Source organism: Narcine bancroftii, chromosome 6, assembly GCF_036971445.1.
Source record: "Narcine bancroftii isolate sNarBan1 chromosome 6, sNarBan1.hap1, whole genome shotgun sequence".
Taxonomy (NCBI): Eukaryota; Metazoa; Chordata; class Chondrichthyes; order Torpediniformes; family Narcinidae; genus Narcine; species Narcine bancroftii.
The window spans coordinates 157757020-157776781 of NC_091474.1; the positions used below are offsets into that span (position 1 = coordinate 157757020).

Sequence of the window (19762 nt, forward strand, 5' to 3'; positions counted from 1 at the left end):
CATCTGCACCGAACTGAGTGAACCAGTAACTGACTGTTTATTCAAACAAACCACGCTACAAAAGCAATACTGCAAAACCCCCACCCCCCTCACACTGGCTCACAGAAGTGATGTCAGTGCTCAGTCTCAGGAATGGTGCTTGCTCCCTGCAGTCACTCTTTCACCCTGGCACTTCTCCTCAGTGAAGAGGCAGTCTCTGCGCCATTGTGTGTAGGCTGTGTATTGTGGCAATTTGTCCCCTTGTGTACGGGGCCGGACTGGACCGCTACACATGGTGTATAGCCCAAAAAGAAACAAAAACCCCACTATCCACCCTTTAATCAATATAACCCTCCCCTAACACACCCCTTACCTAATTCCACCCCTAAAATACCATCTATCTACCTCCCCAAAAAAACAAAAAACATTAATTCTTTACATCAGTTATATCTTACAAAACAAAAATTGAATAGATTGAAATCAGATTTATCAGATCAATGCTTTAGATGTGGTGAGGATGTAGGAATTTATTTGCATTCAACTTGTCCTAAGGTAAGACCTTTTTGGGTGCATTTAAGAAATTTTTTGCATCTAGTTTCAAGTGTTGTATTTCTGCAAAATTCAGATATATTTATATTGGGAAATATTGAAGGAACAAGATCTAAGTTAAAACTGTCAAGCTATCAATTGGAATTTGTTAAGTTTCATTAATGGTGGCAAGAAAATGCATTGCAACGAAATAGGATACATCTATAATTATGCCAAGGTGGCATGCTGAAATTGAAAGTTGTATTCCTTTGGAAAAAAAGTACCTTGTAGCGATGGCTACTCTGCTAACTGAATAACTCCACAACCAAATGGGTTGAGTTCAGTGAGCAAAACTGGTTTATTGAGGTCTGCCTGGCTGTTCTTATTCTCTCAGCCCGGAACTGGCTGAGAACCGTGCCGTGGGTCTGGACGTCATCAGGGCGTCACATGGGCTGCAGAGCGAAGGCTTCTAAGCCTGGTGCCGAGGTCGGGAAGAAACCCCCAATGGCGCCCTTTTGGCCGGCTGCCCCGCCGCTTGCTTGACATGCGGGGCCGGTTCGCCTGCCTAATGGCGTGCTGCCACAACCTATAATTTAAGAATTAAACAGTTTTTACAAATCTGGCACCTGTATACTCAAGTAATGGAATTAAATTCTAGCCCTGCAGATTTCTCCTCTGTATGTTTATGTTAGAACTGATAAATTTACTGCACGACATCTCTCTCTGTAATCCAAAGATTCTTTTTTTTAACTTTTTTCTTTTATCTTATCTTTTTTATACGTATAAAAATTATATTTACTTTTTTCAATTTATATATTTTTTTGGGGGGGGTTGTGTGGGAGGGGAAGGGTTTTGGGATGAGGTGAAAACCATCGTGTATCTACGTAATCAATTTGCTTTTTTTGATATCTGTATTATAATAATCGTAGTTACTGCATGTATGAAATATTAAATAAAATATTTTTAAAATGGAAATGTATTGCAGTTACTTGGAAATCAAATGTATATTTGGGTATAGTAAGTTGGAATGCAGTAGTTCAAAGTTGTGTTCCTTTGGAAAAAATTACATGCAAATTTGGTCCCCGTATATTTTAAATATTAGGTTTAAATTTGTAATGTTGTACTTCCTGTGGCTCTGAGCCTGTGAGAATCTCCTCTGAATTGTATTAAATAACTCTGCTTAAAATGGTGTGTTGGACGACATTCCTCTGTGCAGTCCTGAAAGTTTCTCTTTTATTTTATATAAGTATATTGTATCTTTTATAAATTAATTATTTGGGGGGGGGGGAAGGTCTTTGGGTAGGGGGATATTTACCATCACATATGTAGTTTCTGGTTTGTTTATTTTTGCAATTTGTATTATATTAATCTTTGATTACTACATGTATAGTGAAAATTTTAAATAAAATATTAAAAAACCCTGTTTCAGAGTGATGGCAAGGGTAACGTGGAAGTTCATAGGAACTGCCCAAGATCCAAAACAAACTTTCTCATCTATGAAACTTATGGTGGGGACATTATGACCTAGGTATGTACTGTATGATTGCCACAGGTACTGGTGTACTTACCTTAATTGATGTTGGTAACTGCTAATGGTAGTAGTAAAATGAATTCTGAGATGTATAGAAACATCTTATCTGTTTATGTTCGAGCAAGTTCCTCCAAACTCATTGGCAGGGCTTCATTCTACAGCAAGACGATGATCCCAAATATACCACTAAAGCAGTTTTCCAAAGTTAAAAATTGAAAATTTCCTGAATGGCCAAGTCAGTCACCCAAGCTAAATCAAATTGAGTATGCCTTCCATATGCTGAAGAGAAAAGTGAAGGGACAATCCCCCAAAACTGAAGATGGCTGCAGTCGAGGCCTGGCAGAGCATCAACAAAGAAGATACTCACACTTGGTAATGTCTAGAAATCACAGACTTCAAGCAGTCTTTGCATGCAAGGGATATGCAACAAAGTACTAAATATGATTAATTCATATGTCTCAAATACTATGGTGTCCTGAAATGAGAGGAGTTGGTATAAAAAGTTCTGTTATTTATACATGGCCAAACCAAAATGTATACAAATAACCTTTAATAAGATCTTTAATGTGCACTTAATTCACATGTGAACTGTTTGATTATAAATTTAAAACTGTGGAGCACAGGAGCAAATAAAATTTAAAAAAAAATGTCCTTGTCCCAAACATTATGGAGCGCACAATAAATAGCTGGCTGCAGTAGTACTGTGCAGGGCTGACAAAGTCATGGGTATCCTAAAATGTTTGGCATATTGTGTATAATGGAAAAAGTGGTGGTAAAAATTTAACTTGTAATTTCAGTGTACTGGTTGTGATTTTATTTATCCATTATGCTTTTCTGAAATTAAATCTCTTTAATTTCTATTCTAACTATTAATGCAAATGTTTTTGATTTAAAGCTTGATTTACTTTTTTACCCCATGAGTAATGGAAATTCTGTTGAAATTGATTTCAATTGGTCTCTTGTGTTAATTGAACTCTTTATTAGGTGCTGTACAGGTGGTGACTTGGAATGAGAAGTACCAAAAATTGACAACCAGCGATCAGAATGGTCTCATTATTGTGTGGATGCTATATAAAGGTCAGTTAACTAGTTATAATGAGTAGTGGTATACAAGAATGAATTTGATTTCAATAAAATGGTCATCAATGAGCATTATACATTTTCTAAACTAATTTTCATAGATGCTGATCTAGTGAAGTGTGGTGTTGGATAGTCAATCCAAATTGACCAGTGCATTGGTGTAGATGATATGAAATTCTGAACTTTCCCTAAATTTATTGAAAATTTTCAGTCATTCCTTGCGTATAGCTCATTAAATCAATGGGGCATGTTCTGTACCCTGCTGGTAACTGCAAATGAAAGTTTAATCTAACTTTGTATGATAAATAGTGTTTAGTGATTCCCATATTTATGATTAGTTTGTGGTGTTGCTAGTCACTCGGTAATGGATATAAGAATCTTGTGGATAATACCCTTTTTCCTTTACCATTTGTTATGTTGGAGGAAGAGGTTAAAACTTTATCCTGAGGTTCATTTCATTGTATTTTTTTAAGCTTTCAAGTGAAAACATGGTTTGTTTGAATCTCAGAACTAGAATTTAGCAATCTGTCTAATGTTACAGAATGACCTCTATCCGAGAAAGCAACATTAAAATCCAATCAAGCAGTTTAATACCACAAGAGTGACAAAGTTGTTCAAATGAGATATGATTAATGAAGGACTTCTGATGTTTATTTAGTTTCCTCTGCAGATATGATACTAATAAATAACATTTTCAAAATGAAAAGATATGCGAGGAAACTAAATAAACCTCAAAGGTTTCCAGAAAAAAATGGGAAGAGGAGAAAATTATAAAGAGATGGATATTTATCTTGATTCTAGAATGTTTTTTAAAAAAAGTTAAAGGTGAAAATGTGATCATAAGCAAAAGTTTAGTTCTTACCTCCTAATGATCTCCCTCAGTGGAGGAATCGATAAACAACAAAAATGGCAAGCATGCAGAATGTACTCTGGATAGGGGATTTTGGTATTACTCACGATGAATGGTTTGCTAGCCTTATCGTTTGCTGAGCTACTTAGCTGCTAGACGTTGGCCTAAAATAGGTAGAACGTGAACTATCACGGATAAAGCTACTTGATTTTTATCCTTGCCCAGTCATCCTGTGCTGGATGTACCTGCCCACAAAGGCATTAGTGGAAGTGATAATCGCATACTCCCAGATGACCACCTCAATCCCACTGCAATTATGCTAAATGGGATAGATTCAGAATAGATCTGACATCTTAAAGCTAGACAACAGTGAAGTGCTGTGCAGTATTATCATCATCACCAAATGTACATTGCCACTGCTGAGGGTCTCGGCCTGAAACATCCATAAATGCTACTCAACCTGCTGAATTCTTCCAAACAGTTCTATTTTGCACTAGATTTCAGCATCCACAGTCTCTTGTGTTTACTGTGTGTCATTATAATCTGAAACCTTTTGTCCCAGCATATCTCTATAGTCAAAACACAGGTCAACCTTAGTTAAATGAGGACATTGGAAGGTCTTGTTAGGTGCAACAGCAGGAATACCAAAAATTCCAAGTTGACAACCAAGTGATGTTGCAGCACAGGGCTACACACATGTGTGATTGATTACCAAAAATAACAAACAAAAGACAAATCTATCCTGCAACATCTAGTAGCCATCATTCAAGGTGGACAATTAATCAGAGAAGGAAACTCCATGAATATCAGGTGGTGGTGGGGTTGAGGTTGTGTATGATATACAAGCTTCACCTAAAGGATAAAAGATACGCTGAAAGCCTTGGAAACAGATTACAGACATTCAAAGAAAGTATTAAAAATTACAATATCAAAATTATCTCATACTTTTATTGCAGTTTATAAATTAAATTGACAGATTTAAAAGGAGGCTAAAAGATTTGCAGTTTCATTCAGTTTGGAGTGCATTTGACCTGTCTTTCGATTCCACCAATGATATATAGTTAGTTAAATTAAAAAAGTGACATTTATGACAGAATTGTGATGTTTAAGCATTAGCCATTAATATTTAAAAGGTAACAATATTATATGATATATTATTGATGGTGCCGATACGAACTCTTTCCCAGTTTTTTTTTCCCCCTGAAAGATTATTGAAATTTTGAAATTGATTTCAGGTTCTTGGTATGAAGAAATGATTAACAACAGGAATAAATCTGTTGTCCGTGGAATGAGTTGGAATACTGATGGACAGAAAATCTGTATTGTGTACGAAGATGGTGCTGTCATTGTGGGTTCAGTGGATGGTAATGTACATTGTGCTGTGTAAATGTAAAGGTGGAAAAGATTCCAATAGTCATTTATCTGGAATGATCTCGTGCATAATGTGTTTCCATTTGAATCCCACATTTTAGAAAAAAAAGTACAATAAGTATCAGTTAATTAATTTGTCAGTTAATGCATTAGTTCTTGTCTAATGAACCAACATTAAGTTAGAAAAATACATAATAATTCTCAGTATTCTTTGACACATTATAATGTTAGCCTTTCTTTTTGCAACTACTTGACAAGAAATTTGGCTTTTTTCTATAGCACCAACATATGAGAATATCAGCCATTAACTTTATTAGATCCAAACATACAGACAATAACCATGCTCTTATTTATCAGTAATTGCAAATATTTTTTTTCTACTCATTTATTTTTGCTATTAGAAGGGTATCTTTTGAATAAATTTTTTTCAGATGGATTAACACTTCCTGTATTATTTTCTCAGGTAACCGAATCTGGGGCAAGGAGTTGAAGGGTCTCCAACTGAGTCAAGTTGCCTGGTCACCTGACAGCAAGATTCTTATATTTGGCATGGCTAATGGAGAAATACATATATATGACAGCCAAGGAAATTTTATTGTACGTTTACTACTTTTTATATTTTCTCTCAAATTATTAAATGCTGTTGTGATTGATCGACTTGCATCTTCATTGGTTGAATTCTAAATATACTATAACTAGATTTGGAACTATTTCAAGATAGCAGAAAATACTGTCAAAGAGGAGGTTGAAACAAAAGATTTATTTTATGGCCCATTAAGGAACAATTTAAAATCCAGTTCATCGACTGAAAACATTTAGGTTTTTGTTGAGATAAATAAAGACATTTTACAAAATCTGTCAATTTATAAACTGCAATAAAAGCAATAACATATCTTTAAACCTTTAGGTGAAGCTTATGCTCCAGTGCCTTATTAATGTGACTGGTGCAGTCAGCATTGTTGGTATCCATTGGTATTCTGGCACCGAAGGCTACGTTGAACCAGACTGTCCCTGCTTGGCAATCTGTTTGGATAATGGTCGTTGTCAGATAATGCGACATGAACATGATGAGAGTAAGTGCAATTGCTGCCTAAATATAGGATGGATTAATTATTTTTTCCTGCAAACCATTACATAAGCAAGATATTTGAAATGCATTTTGAACTTCTTGTGATGCCATTAATCAGTTATCAGATGTTTCAGTTGACAGCAAGAGGCAGACTTTAAACTAGATTAAATATTGATGTTAAATTGCTAGTTTTCAGAAATCATCCAAAAGTTTCACATTACATATTCATCCTAGATTTGTGGATTGTACTGATGGTGGCATCTTTTAGCAGTGCTGCGTATTGTTTAAAATTATTGCAACCTTCAGCTGGTACTAGCGAGGCTGTTCAAGAGTGGTACAAATCAATGTGGGACCTGATCTCAAGAAGTTAATATGACTAAAAGAAAGCATACATCTTGGAGATGTGGTGGAATGGAGGATGTAATAGTTATAAGAGTGATTATGGCATCAATTGTGAGGGCATGTGTATTGTTAAGTACATTGATGTCATAGAAATGCATCCGATGAAGGGGCAATTGACATTTTGAAAATGTGGATGTAACTACATTGGCAGAGATCCTCAATGGGGTTAGAATGAAAACAGAAAATGTAGGTAAAACGTAGGTTTAGGTTAAAACTATTTGTTGGTTGGAGTTTTAAAATATCAAAAAAGTTTCAAATCAACCATGCACCTGTCTTGTGTTATGATCCATTAAATCTGCATGTGGTGCTTAGGTTCCGTATTGTCTCAAAATTGTCTCAAAAACCATCCTGGGTCCTATATGCAAAGGTGACATTTTGGTGCCACCATTTTGTAAGATGGCGACAGGAGGAAAGTGCTCAAACTACTCACCCGTGCTTTCTGGAGTGGCCGCCACTCATTTTCCCCAGTAAAAAGGCTTGCTCTCTCTCTCATTCCTGCCAGCCAGGCGTGCTTTCTCTTGCTTTCTCTTTTCCCCTCCCCCATTGCTCGTTCTCTACCACAGTGCTTTGAGGGGTGCACTGGGCTTCAATGATCAGGCTCTTTGAACAAAGCCTGATCATTGAGGTCCAGTGCTCCCTTCAAAGCACTGTGGGAGGGAGCAAGCGACAGTAAGGAGGGAGTGAGCGACAGGACCTCTGAGCAAATTGAATGAGGTAAATACACTAAAACAAATTTTTCCTGAAATCTCATGCTGAAAATGGGGTGGGGGGGGGGGTCCTATATGCTGTCAAATATGCTACTTCCAGAATTCTGCTGTGCTTTCCATTGGGAATGTGTGTATGCATCTTTGACTCTTTTTGAACATTAAATGGCCATATAGTCCCTATAAAATGTCATTGCACAGTTCAAGTTGGCTCCAGATTGCACAGATTTCCAACAATAATTTTCACATTAGAACCCACTCATTATAGCTTTAAGAAAAACAGACTATTCAGGAATTTGTGTGATGGGTGATGAAAAAATGTAGGTTTGATAATCTTGGGTTCTTTGACTCCATAACTTTTATGGACATTTACTTTTGGAGTAGAGTTCCTGCTACCTGTAACCCAGTTTGAGATTTTTCAATGCAGCATTGACTTTCCATATAGAACTGGTTGTGTCAAATGCTGAATGACTGAAGTCCAGGGTGGTACTACCGTGGAAGCCAAATCATGCTCCTGAAATTAGCCACTGCTGTACAATAATGTTCCAGATCTGCATACCAGAGTCATCAACATGGTCAGAAGGACCATTGTTTTCTAAACAAGGTTTCCAGGAGGCCATTTTGGTACCTCAACATCTGCAGCAGTTTTTGAGGAAATTTGAAGCTGTGTTGATGTTATGCTCCATCTTCCTTCCAGACAATGAGGTGAATACATCATTGTTTCCCATTGCCACAATCTTTTTGGTGTCAGAGAGGTTTTGTAGCCCAAAGTATTTTCTGAATATGAAAGTGATTGCCCTTGCCAGTATCAGACCAAAGAGAAACATTTGTTTCTGTCTCTGTATTGTGTAGCCTGGGAGTTCAGTCCCAGGAGGAAGATTTGCAAGAGAGTCAACCATCAATCTTGAACAGACCTGGGCATTGTACAGCCCCCGGGCCACATCTGGCCCTTTGGCTGTCCCTGACCGGCCCGCGTAAGATTAATCAGAAATTAGAAAATAAAACTTAAATAAGTTTACCCCATGTGTGGATTAAAACTGCACGTATACATTTGTAGTAGCCCACATATATAAATCCGTGCGTGCGCACACCTTAACCTTCACTCAGTTTACGAATGTTAGCCCACAAAAATGTCCCCTCACATAAGTTTAGTTTGTGGAGAGCAGATTGCCGTGTTTAAGGATTACAATTTGAATTGTTATTACAAAACTAAACACGCAGAAAAAGACATAAACCTGACTGATGTCAAATGGGCACGGACATCTGAAGCTCTGCTAGTTAAGCTGCAAAAACAGCAAGGCTTTTTTTTTTACCAAACTTCATACATCCAGGGATTCAGCAGCCAATACCAGCTTTGTGATATCCTAGAAAATCGCTAAAAACAGTAAGTCATTCTCTGAGGGGGAGTTCATCAAAGTGTGTTTGGTGAACTCTGAAGTGCTAATATGCCCTGAGAAAAAAGAAGCATTCGAGAACGTGTCCCTCTCCAGACGAACCGTGACGAGAAGGATCGAGGACATCATGGGAAATCTGGAGCTTCAGCTGCAAAATAAAGTGGACAATATTGATTTTTTTTTTTCTCCTTGGCTTTGGATGAGACCTGTGATGTCTGCGACACAGCCCAGGTACTTGTCTTTGTCCGTGGGATAACAATGGACTTTAAGATTATGGAGGAGCTGGCGGCAATGCGGTCAATGTAATGGACGACGACGGGGAGTGATTTGTTCATGGAAGTAAATGCATGTCTGGACAAGCTGGGACTGAAATGGGACAGACTGGCAGGTGTTACAACGGATAGTGGTCCAAATCTAACGAGAAAAAACATTGGACTTTTGACACGGATGCAAGATAAAGTGACTGAAATCAACCCAGAACTGAAATTGGTATTCTTACATTGTATCATACATCAGAATGTGTTGTGTAAGTCAGTGCTGAAACTTAACCATGTTATTGATGTTGTAACTAAAATAGTTAACTTCATCAGGGCACGAGCATTAAATCACAGACAGTTTGTTACAGTCAAGGAGGAGCATGGGATTGAACAGGGTGACATAGGCTACCACACAACTGTAAGATGGCTCAGCCTGGGCAAAGTGCTGAAAAGAGTTTGGAACCTGAAAGCAGAGATTCAAGAGTTTTGTGAGAAGAAAGGCAAAGACATACCCGAACTCTCAGAATGGGAACTGGGTGGCAGATCTTGCATTTGCTGTTGATGTGACTGCACTGATTAATGAACTAAATACCAAACTGCAACATAGGGGCCTTTTTGTTCACGAAATGTACAGCCTGGTGAAGGCTTTCATGAGAAAGTTGCAGTTTCTTTCAAGCCAACTGGAGAACAACACTCTCACTCACATGCAAACCCTGAAAGAAGTCATAACATCAGCTGATCACCTCCACAGGTACTCATCCATGTTAGGAGCACTGCATGCTGAGTTTTCAAGATGATTTGAAGACTTCAAAACAGTTGACGGTGAAATGCACATGATTTCCTCTCCCTTTACCTGCCGTGTGGATAATGCACCCAGTGGCGTTCAGCTGGAACTCATTGACCTGCAATGTGTTATGATATGGGCAGAGAACTTTAAGTCAGTATCACTGCTGAACTTTTACTCTTCTCTCAAGGAAGAGAACTTTCCACACATGAGGAGGCATGCTCAGAAGATGTTGGTTCTCTTTGGATCTACCTACATATGTGTGAACAAACATTCTCAATGATGAAGTTTAACAAATCCAGGTATAGATCCTCTCTCACTGATGATCATCTGTCAGCTGTCCTTCACATATCCACCTCAGACTTCGATGCACTTGTTCAAACCCAACAGAGATTAGATTTCTCTCACTGAACAAGAAAAAAGAACTGAAAAACAGCAAATGAGGTGGTTGGACTGTAAGCAAAATGATAATAACAATTTGTATAAAGCTGATTTAATGCTGGTCTTTCAAAAATGGTACATTTCTGAACATGCACATTTTGTTTACAATTGTTTGGGGTAATTTTGATTGAATAAGTGATGTTTTTCTTAAGCTTATTTTCCATTGCTTAATCATCACATTTACTCTTACCAGTCGCATCTTGTCAAAACGATGCAATTTACTGCTTTTATAAAGAGATGGAATTAATATTAAGCATAATTTAGTTCAGCCTATTGGTCTGGCCCTCCACAATATTTTCTGTTTCTCATGTGGCCCCTTAGGAAAACTAATTGCCCACCCCTGTGCTTGAAGCACAAACTGCTAGTGAAAGCAGAGCTCTCAATTTGCCATGAGGGTTGTTACCTTTCCTTATGCATTTTTCACTATCATTATCTACACCTTCTTTTGAATCAATTTCCCTTTTACTTATCCAGCACAACAACTTTTGATCACCTCTTTATCGAAGGGTGGCAGTGATGTAGTGAAAATTAAATTATTAGAATATTTAAACTTGCATATGTTCCTGTTGGATGTGGGTGGTATCAAATTGTTGAATAATCAAAAGACTGATACATTTCACTTACTGGAATTGCACACAATAGATAAATTCTTACAACAGTTCCAAGAATTTTAGCACAAACATTATAATATCAGTAAATTAAAAATATTATCAGTATACTGGTATTACACATACGGAATATTTAAAGGGTTCACTGCAGTTTTTCAACCTCTCAACCAAAGATTTCCCTAGAAAGGTAGTACATTAAGTACTTGCTAAAAATGGTTGTTTTGTTTACAAACTGTATTTGTTAATGAGTGAATACCTTGTTAGTCTGAAGCAAAAAAAAAATGAATTTGACCTTTGTGATTGTGCAGTTCATTTCTGGAAAGTTCAAGTACTGTATTCCCTAATGAGTGCAAGTTTGCTGGTTGTAGACAATGTGGAATCTTTACCCTGTATATGGAGTAAATTATTTAACCTTCAGGATTTTTTCCTGGTAGATCCTGTCCTGCTTGATACTGGTATAAATGTGGTTGGTATTCAGTGGAACTACTGTGGGAGTGTTTTGGCTGTGGCTGGTTCCCAGATCTCACCTGTTCAAGACAAGCAGATTAATGTTGTGCAGTTCTATACTCCTTTTGGTGAGGTGAGATTTTTTTTTTCTTGTTTATCATTATTTTTATTAGAGGAACTTGTGGTCAATTATTTAATTTCCTAAAGAACTTGGTGTTCAGAAAAATATTACATCTATTCCAAATTACCATAAAGTTCCAAATATCTGACTGTTCAGAAAGTGACCTGGCTCACTCCTTATCCAGGGTGGTACCAGGGGTCGGTCTGAAGTGCGAGTGGATTGTGTATTTGAATCAGGAGTCCAAAGTGTGGGCTGGGTGTGAGAGGTCTGAAGCATTCTAAAACACACAAGTTGAAATTCATTAGGCTCAGCTTTCAAATTATTTTAAAATCACGAAAAATATGCTGTCATATAGCGTTAAAAATGGAATAAAATTGTTTCAATTGGATTATTTTCTTCAACCAGAGGGCAGTGAATCTGTGGAATTTATTTCCACAAATAAAGATGGAGGTCCTCATTGAGTATATTTAAAGCATTTGATAGGTTCTTGATTAGTGAGGGTGCCACAGATTATGGGGAAAAGACAAGAGAATGGGGTTGAAAGGAAAAATGCATTAGTCATGATTTGAATGGTGGAGCAGACTTGATGGGCTAAATGGCTTAATTCTGATCCTATGATTACAAAGAACATCCAATAGTCCAGAAAATATGCTAATCTGGCACCCAAAATACTGACTGTGCTGGATTATTGGTATTTTAGTGTAAACCGATGAACCAAGTGAGCAAAAGACAAATATTGGCGTAAACATTCTCTTTCATATTTATCTGTCAAGGCCATATCTCAAAATGATTGGATGTGAAATGCTTTTGGACAGGGATAGTCACACAATGGTCTGTGAGTCCAATTTGATCTATTGTATTTCCTGGGGTGGCCTGATGTAAGGTTACTCTACCTTGTACAACAACATCAGGGTGTGTGCTGGTTAAGTAGCCCTTTTCTCTGTGATCTTTCCTCTTGTTTTTGTGTGGATGTGCAGATTATGTGGAAGGCGTTGGTTGAAAAACCGTTCTGGGGAAGGGGATGGGTAAAATCCTTGCAGGGAAGCTTTGAATGGTTAATATTGGCTTACTGATTGATGCTGGGGATGTGGGAATGTGGCAGATGATGCTGGGTGGGGGGGTAGGGGGGGAAGGGAGAAGGAGGGATGCAGCAGATAGGGTGTAGGTTAATGGGGTGTAAATTGGGCGGCACGGACTTGTGGGCTGAAATGGTCTTTTACTGTGCTGTATGTCTAAAGCTAAATTTAAAATTTAATAAAAATTAAATATGAGGCAGAAAATGAAGAGGGATAGAGAATGAATGATTTATTGTCATATGCATTTGATTTGAAATTTTTCTTGCAACAGATACATAAAACAACATATAAGGGAGAAAATGTAATGCAAAAGAAATAGAAAAGAAATTAGAAATATTCACAGACAGTTATTCTTCGGAGCCAGTGGAGCCCATGTGTCTTTGGTCTTGAACCTCAATCCAAACCATAACTCTATTTCAAGAGCCTAATAGCTGTTGGAGAAAAGAAGACTGCTTTTGATCGAAGAGGTGCCTCTGTACCTACTGCCAGGCTGGCAGAAGTTTCAATGGATTTAACAGCTCCAACGAAAGCAGCCATGACGCAAAGGTTTGGGGACCACTACTTTGGATTGTATTAAGGAAATGAACCTAGACCAAGTTTTTTTTTAACAATGTGGTTTAAGGATTCGAGGTTTGATGGAGCTTCATGTTTTCTCCTGTGAAGCACATTTGTTTTGATGTTGAAATAGTCGTACCTGGAAGTCAGCTTGGTTGACAGGTTTGATTTTCTGGGTACAGAGATTTCCGAGGAAACAGTGGAATCTTCATGTAGTTTTGTTCCACAGCCCAGACCATGGGGAGTGCAATGTCTTCTCCTGTATGAAAATTTTCCTCTGGCTTTCAAAATTAGTCTTGCATTTATTAATTATTAATGATGCTCCAGGCTAATTTTCTTTAAAGCTTTTCAGTCCAATGCATCAAAATTAGTTTGAAAGAAAATGCCTCCATTAAATTTGAGGAATATTATAATATTGTATTTCCTTCTTCATATATTTTTCTCTCTTTCCCATCTCTTCAAGCATTTGCGTACATTAAAAGTTCCTGGCAAGCAGATGTATGCAGCATCATGGGAAGGAGCAGGGCTGAGAATTGTCCTTGCTGTAGATTCTTTTATCTATTTTGCCAACATTAGACCAGATTACAAGGTAAAACCTACCAACATTCAAACTTTTAAGTGTATTGTGAGATTGACAAGATGTTTCTTTATTCAAATAAAGATACAGTTAAGAATTGAAACTAAAGCACCTGCTTTTGATGAGAATAAAGCAGTTTTGATGTGTAGTCACCCTGCCAATGTAAGGTGAATTGTATTTGTGCAAATTTTCACAAACAAAAGAGCAGATTTGTTGTTATTTGTGAAAATAGTTCTTAAAATTTAAGAGATTGAGGAATATATTCGGTGGTAATGACCAGTTCTTCATTAAAGTGAATACATGAAAATCTCAGCCTATTAAAATGGAAAAAAATACTTGATGAACCAAAGAAATTTGTGGAAAATAGAGGCATGAGAGACTGCAGATTTTGGAATATGGAGTGAAGAAAGTTGGAGTGAAAAGAGAAGATGTTAAGGGTGAGAGCAAGTTCCACAAAGCAGAGGAGAGTGTTAGTAGGGGAAAACTAATTTAATCTGTGTTAAAGGATCCAATATCTTCATGATGGAGTATAGGGATTTGATATCTATGGGAAATCAAGGCAGTGGTGGAGGGCAGAAAAAGATAGCTTAAAGTTACTTGAAATAATAAATTGGAGTTTGTTTTATAAGTTACTTTGAGCCAGCTATAAAACAAACTTTTTTTAAATTAACTTGGATTTTAATAATGTATCCTTGGAAATCAGATATATTGGGTCTAATCATATCAGATTGGGAATGCAAACCAAAGTTCCTGTCTGTACATGTATGATGGCCAGATGGATTTTTGATATCTGTGGGTTGATAGATCAATGCTTCAGAGTCATTTTGGGTAAATTGTGTGTAGGGATTGTCTTGGAAGGGGACATTTGGTTGAATATTGTGGATTTGTTTGTTTGGAAGGAGGAAAATGGAGTTGGTTACAAATTTCTGGTGTGATGTGATTGAGGTCAGTAAACGTGTAGGTAATGGAGAGAAGTGGAGGTGGGGGGGGGGTGTGGGGGTAGATCCAGAAGAAATCAAGAAACCAAAATAAAGAGCATAATCAAGAGTTGGCTTTCTAGCACCGAGGTCAAATTGGTTCAGGGAAGATTCAGTTACATTGCACCAAAGCCCCATTAGTAAAACCTGGTTAGAATGTGATGACCCAAAGACAGGTCAGATTCCGAATGGTGCAGACTAACTTCTGGAAGTGCTCTTAAAAAGCATCTAGTAGGGAATAAGATTGTTATATACATGCAGAATAGCTGATCTATGCAAATGCATATTGCACTCTGATGTACTCAGCTGAATTTCTTTACTGATGGATTCAACCCAACAACTATTTTGTACTTTGGAAAATAATTATGCATGTTTAATTTTGAAAAAAGATATTGTGCTATTTTTATGGCAAAATGTTAATACAAACAACAAAATAAAGAAAATAGATTGAAAAAGTTAATAAGTCTCACAATTCTCAAACAAAGATTTAGTGGACTCTCTTCCTGCCATGATCAATTTGAATGAATGGTCCCAATGGCGACATGGTTATTTCTATTTTTATTTCATGTCTTTCCTTCACAATGCTTTTTAAAAAAAAATTATATTTTAAAATACTATGATAATATTGCGATTTACTATAATAAAAAAGTTGATGATGGGGAGAGCAAAGTTGGAACTATTTTGAGTTGTGGAAAAACATTTGATGCAAACTCAGTCAGGAAGTCCAAAGATAGTGCATGAAAATTTGAAAATAATTTGGTTGATATTTGTCTTCTTTTTATAAACCCAGAAGAAAAATTACAAAATTTAATTGAGAATGTTTTTCAGAATATTTAAATTTGTAATGAAACCAAATACTTTGTTAATTTAAGATCAGTTCCTGTATGTTGGGCACAAAATTTCAGTAATCCCTTCACAATAACACCCAAATCTTGTCCTTTAAGTATCCATTCTAATGATATATTGATATTATTTCATTTGGAAATGGTTCATTTAACAAAATGAATTTGGATTTTATGGCATTTCTCTGCAAGCTTAACTACTTTTGGTATTGTTTAACTTTATTTAATTTCATACTCTTCCAGTCCACGAGCCTGTGCTGTCCCAAATACACCAATTAACCTACAAATCCCATACATTTTTTTGGTGGGTGGGATGACACCATAGCACCCAGAGAGAACCCACACAGACACGGGGAGAACATGTAAACTCCTTATAGCATTGCCAGATTCAAACCTGGGTTGTGAGCTCTGTAATAGCATTGCACTAACCAATATGGCTTTAAAGGTTGTCATAGCCAAAGGGGAGTAATGGCAATGAACTCCCACTGCTACACAAATGCTCTTCATGGTGTTCATCTCAAACAGCCTCCGACAACCAAGTCCACCTCCTGGCCTTCACGAGTGGTGTAGTTCTTATGCCAGCAGAGCTGTTCTCACTGACAGGAGAAGGGGCAAAGACAGGCCACTGGCACCTTGAAAACAGTAGCTCCAGGCAGATGGGGCTTGTTAACCACGGATAGTATCTCATCTAGAGAGGGAAAACTCCAGTTTCAAATCTCCGGTGCCTTGTGGCTATACCCACTAACAGAAAAGGTTTTGGGAATAAATCCTGAGGGAAAAATCCAGAGTTGGAGTACTGAAGGCGGCCAGCACTGGCACGGAAACTCCTGTGATGCTGCTGGCACAAAACTGTATTGACTTTTGTCATTCCTTTGGACCTGTCATTAGCATGGAGAGGGGGTGTCCCATTGCATGGGCAACAGGTGGATCTCCATATCAATTCTGCCCTGGCTTGCGCCTAAAAGGAGGACGTGCAGGGTCGGCATCAGAACAAGTCTAATAGGGGGGCATTAGGGTAACTGCAGGGGGGGACGCACAAACTACCGTTTGAAGACTCTCAATGGGGGAGGGGGAGTGTGTGCTTGTGTTGCGTGCTGACGCAGGTGCTGTGGGTGGGCACAATAACTCAACTGTAGGGGGACAGTGCCGGCCCTGAGGACATGATCATAGGTGTTTTTAAAAAAATTAATAAAATTTAAACTGTATTGCAAAAACAACAAATGCAAACAGATGGTCACCTTAGTTATTTTATTAAATAAAAATTCTAACATGAAATTTTCTTTTCCTATATAAATCCAACAAAAACCTAGCTATTCAGCATAAATCAGTGCATTTTTATTAAATAACTAGCTTCTGTTTTCAGCAATTGTTTTGAAACATTTTGTCTTTTGGCAGTGGGGTTATTGTTCCAACACAGTAGTGTATGCATATACCAGACCAGATCGCTTGGAATACTGTGTAGTCTTTTGGGACACCAGGAACAATGAAAAGTATATAAAGTATGTAAAGAGTCTGATTTCAATAACCACATATGGTGACTTCTGCATTTTAGCAACTAAGGCTGATGAGAGTTCTCTTCAGGTAAGAAATTTATTATTTTTTTTGGAAAAGTTTATTTAAAGTTTTGCAAAATACAAAACACAAAATAAAACTAAATCTACCCCGTATAACCCCCCCCCCCTCCCTCCCCCTCCCAACTTTCCCACCCCTTACCACCCTCCCCCCTTGGAACTTATATAAAAAAATTACATAAAATCATAATAGGTTGAATTGCGGTTTGTCAATCTTTAAATGCAAATAAAATGTCTTTTTTTCTTTGGCTTGGCTTCGCGGACGAAGATTTCTGGAGGGGGTAAAAGTCCACGTCAGCTGCAGGCTCGTTTGTGGCTGACAAGTCCGATGCGGGACAGGCAGACACGGTTGCAGCGGCTGCAGGGGAAAATTGGTTGGTTGGGGTTGGGTGTTGGGTTTTTCCTCCTTTGCCTTTTGTCAGGGAGGTGGGCTCTGCGGTCTTCTTCAAAGGAGGTTGCTGCCCGCCGAACTGTGAGGCGCCAAGATGCACGGTTTGAGGCGATATCAGCCCACTGGCGGTGGTCAATGTGGCAGGCACCAAGAGATTTCTTTAGGCAGTCCTTGTACCTTTTCTTTGGTGCACCTCTGTCACGGTGGCCAGTGGAGAGCTTGCCATATAACACGATCTTGGGAAGGCGATGGTCCTCCATTCTGGAGACGTGACCCATCCAGCGCAGCTGGATCTTCAGCAGCGTGGACTCGATGCTGTCGACCTCTGCCATCTCGAGTACTTCGACGTTAGGGATGAAAGCGCTCCAATGGATGTTGAGGATGGAGCGGAGACAACGCTGGTGGAAGCGTTCTAGGAGCCGTAGGTGATGCCGGTAGAGGACCCATGATTCGGAGCCGAACAGGAGTGTGGGTATGACAACGGCTCTGTATACGCTTATCTTTGTGAGGTTTTTCAGTTGGTTGTTTTTCCAGACTCTTTTGTGTAGTCTTCCAAAGGCACTATTTGCCTTGGCGAGTCTGTTGTCTATCTCATTGTCGATCCTTGCATCTGATGAAATGGTGCAGCCGAGATAGGTAAACTGGTTGACCGTTTTGAGTTTTGTGTGCCCGATGGAGATGTGGGGGGGCTGGTAGTCATGGTGGGGAGCTGGCTGATGGAGGACCTCAGTTTTCTTCAGGCTGACTTCCAGGCCAAACATTTTGGCAGTTTCCGCAAAGCAGGACGTCAAGCGCTGAAGAGCTGGCTCTGAATGGGCAACTAAAGCGGCATCGTCTGCAAAGAGTAGTTCACGGACAAGTTGCTCTTGTGTCTTGGTGTGAGCTTGCAGGCGCCTCAGATTGAAGAGACTGCCATCCGTGCGGTACCGGATGTAAACAGCGTCTTCATTGTTGGGGTCTTTCATGGCTTGTAAATTATACATTATCTTCTCTAAATACAAACATGATTGAATTTCTTTATGCCATCTTTGTATACTTAATTCAACATCATTTTTCCAAGTTACAGCTATACATTTTCTAGCCACCGCCAAACCCAATCGGATAAATGCAATTTGAGGTTTTTCCAATCGTGAACCTGCTGTAATTGTATTCGTATACCCCAATAAACACATCCATGGATCCACATATAATTATATTTGGAACAAATCTCGCAAAGATTTAATTACTTTCTCCCAAAAAGGCTTAACCTTTATAAAGGTTAAGCACAAAAGTACCTGTCTGATTCCCACATAGGGAACATAAATCTGACTCACTAAAACCATATCTTTTTAATTTTCTGGTTTGAAGGGTTAAATTGCAAATGTTGTCCTCATGACAGCAGCTGAGAACAGCAAGATTTAGGAAAATGGAGGAATGTTAATTCTATAAATTGAGCAGAAAAAAGCATCAAATGCATCGCTTAACGTCCATTTGGGCAACGTCCAACCACATATACGTCCGTGGTCGCATAATTATTCAATTACCATGAGCCAGTCAGCAGCAATTTAGAAAAAGCAATCACTAACTATAAGAAAATATATATAGAATACCCAAATTGATCCGATTGCCCCACTCTCTCCCACACTTATCCCACGATGTTGCTCTCTCCCCACAGTGCAGTGACAGTCTCCATGCTGATCCCACTGCCTCACTCTCTCCCATAGCCCCGTGTTGATCCCCACACTGATACCTACTTAGAAATAATTAAAACATAATTAAGCATTATGTTCAGCACAGTTTGTGCCCTTCAGCCCATGATGTTGTGACAATCTATATAAACTATTCCAGTATCATAAAATTGTAGTGGGAATAAAATACACAAAAATGTGGGAAAAGATGCGCACAATTTAATTAAACAACTGAATTAAAGTATAATTCAAAAGTTCTGCTTTAGCTTGAATGCACCCAACTAAATTTGAGATTCAGTCATCTTTATTGTTTGTTACATGTTAGGGGGGGGGGGGGCATATGTGTGCCATATTTTTTTTTACCCCAACTAGGATGGCTGTTTCCAAATTTCCAAAAAGGAGGATATGGTCATGGGTTATATATCTCCTATTACCAAGTCCTTCTTTTGGAATGGCTACCCTACCCACACCCACCTTCTCACACATGCACCCCTACATATGCACACCTTCCTCCACCCAGAGAGTGAGGGACTGCAGTGA

General features: G+C 38.4%; 1 protein-coding gene and 1 pseudogene across 6 annotated transcripts in view; both read left to right on the forward strand.

Moving 5' to 3' along the window:
• wdr35 (WD repeat domain 35) overlaps nucleotides 1–19762 on the forward strand; it is a 93849-nt gene that overhangs the window by 13224 nt on the left and 60863 nt on the right. For all 6 annotated transcript variants that reach the window (XM_069886463.1, XM_069886461.1, XM_069886462.1 and 3 more), the window contains exons 4-10: nucleotides 3023–3115; nucleotides 5204–5332; nucleotides 5803–5936; nucleotides 6247–6412; nucleotides 11433–11578; nucleotides 13661–13786; nucleotides 16989–17174. In XM_069886463.1, coding sequence (XP_069742564.1) covers nucleotides 3023–3115; nucleotides 5204–5332; nucleotides 5803–5936; nucleotides 6247–6412; nucleotides 11433–11578; nucleotides 13661–13786; nucleotides 16989–17174 — 980 coding nt within the window. The remainder of the gene's footprint in view (nucleotides 1–3022; nucleotides 3116–5203; nucleotides 5333–5802; nucleotides 5937–6246; nucleotides 6413–11432; nucleotides 11579–13660; nucleotides 13787–16988; nucleotides 17175–19762) is intronic.
• On the forward strand, nucleotides 9242–10244 carry LOC138736858 (general transcription factor II-I repeat domain-containing protein 2B-like; annotated as a pseudogene).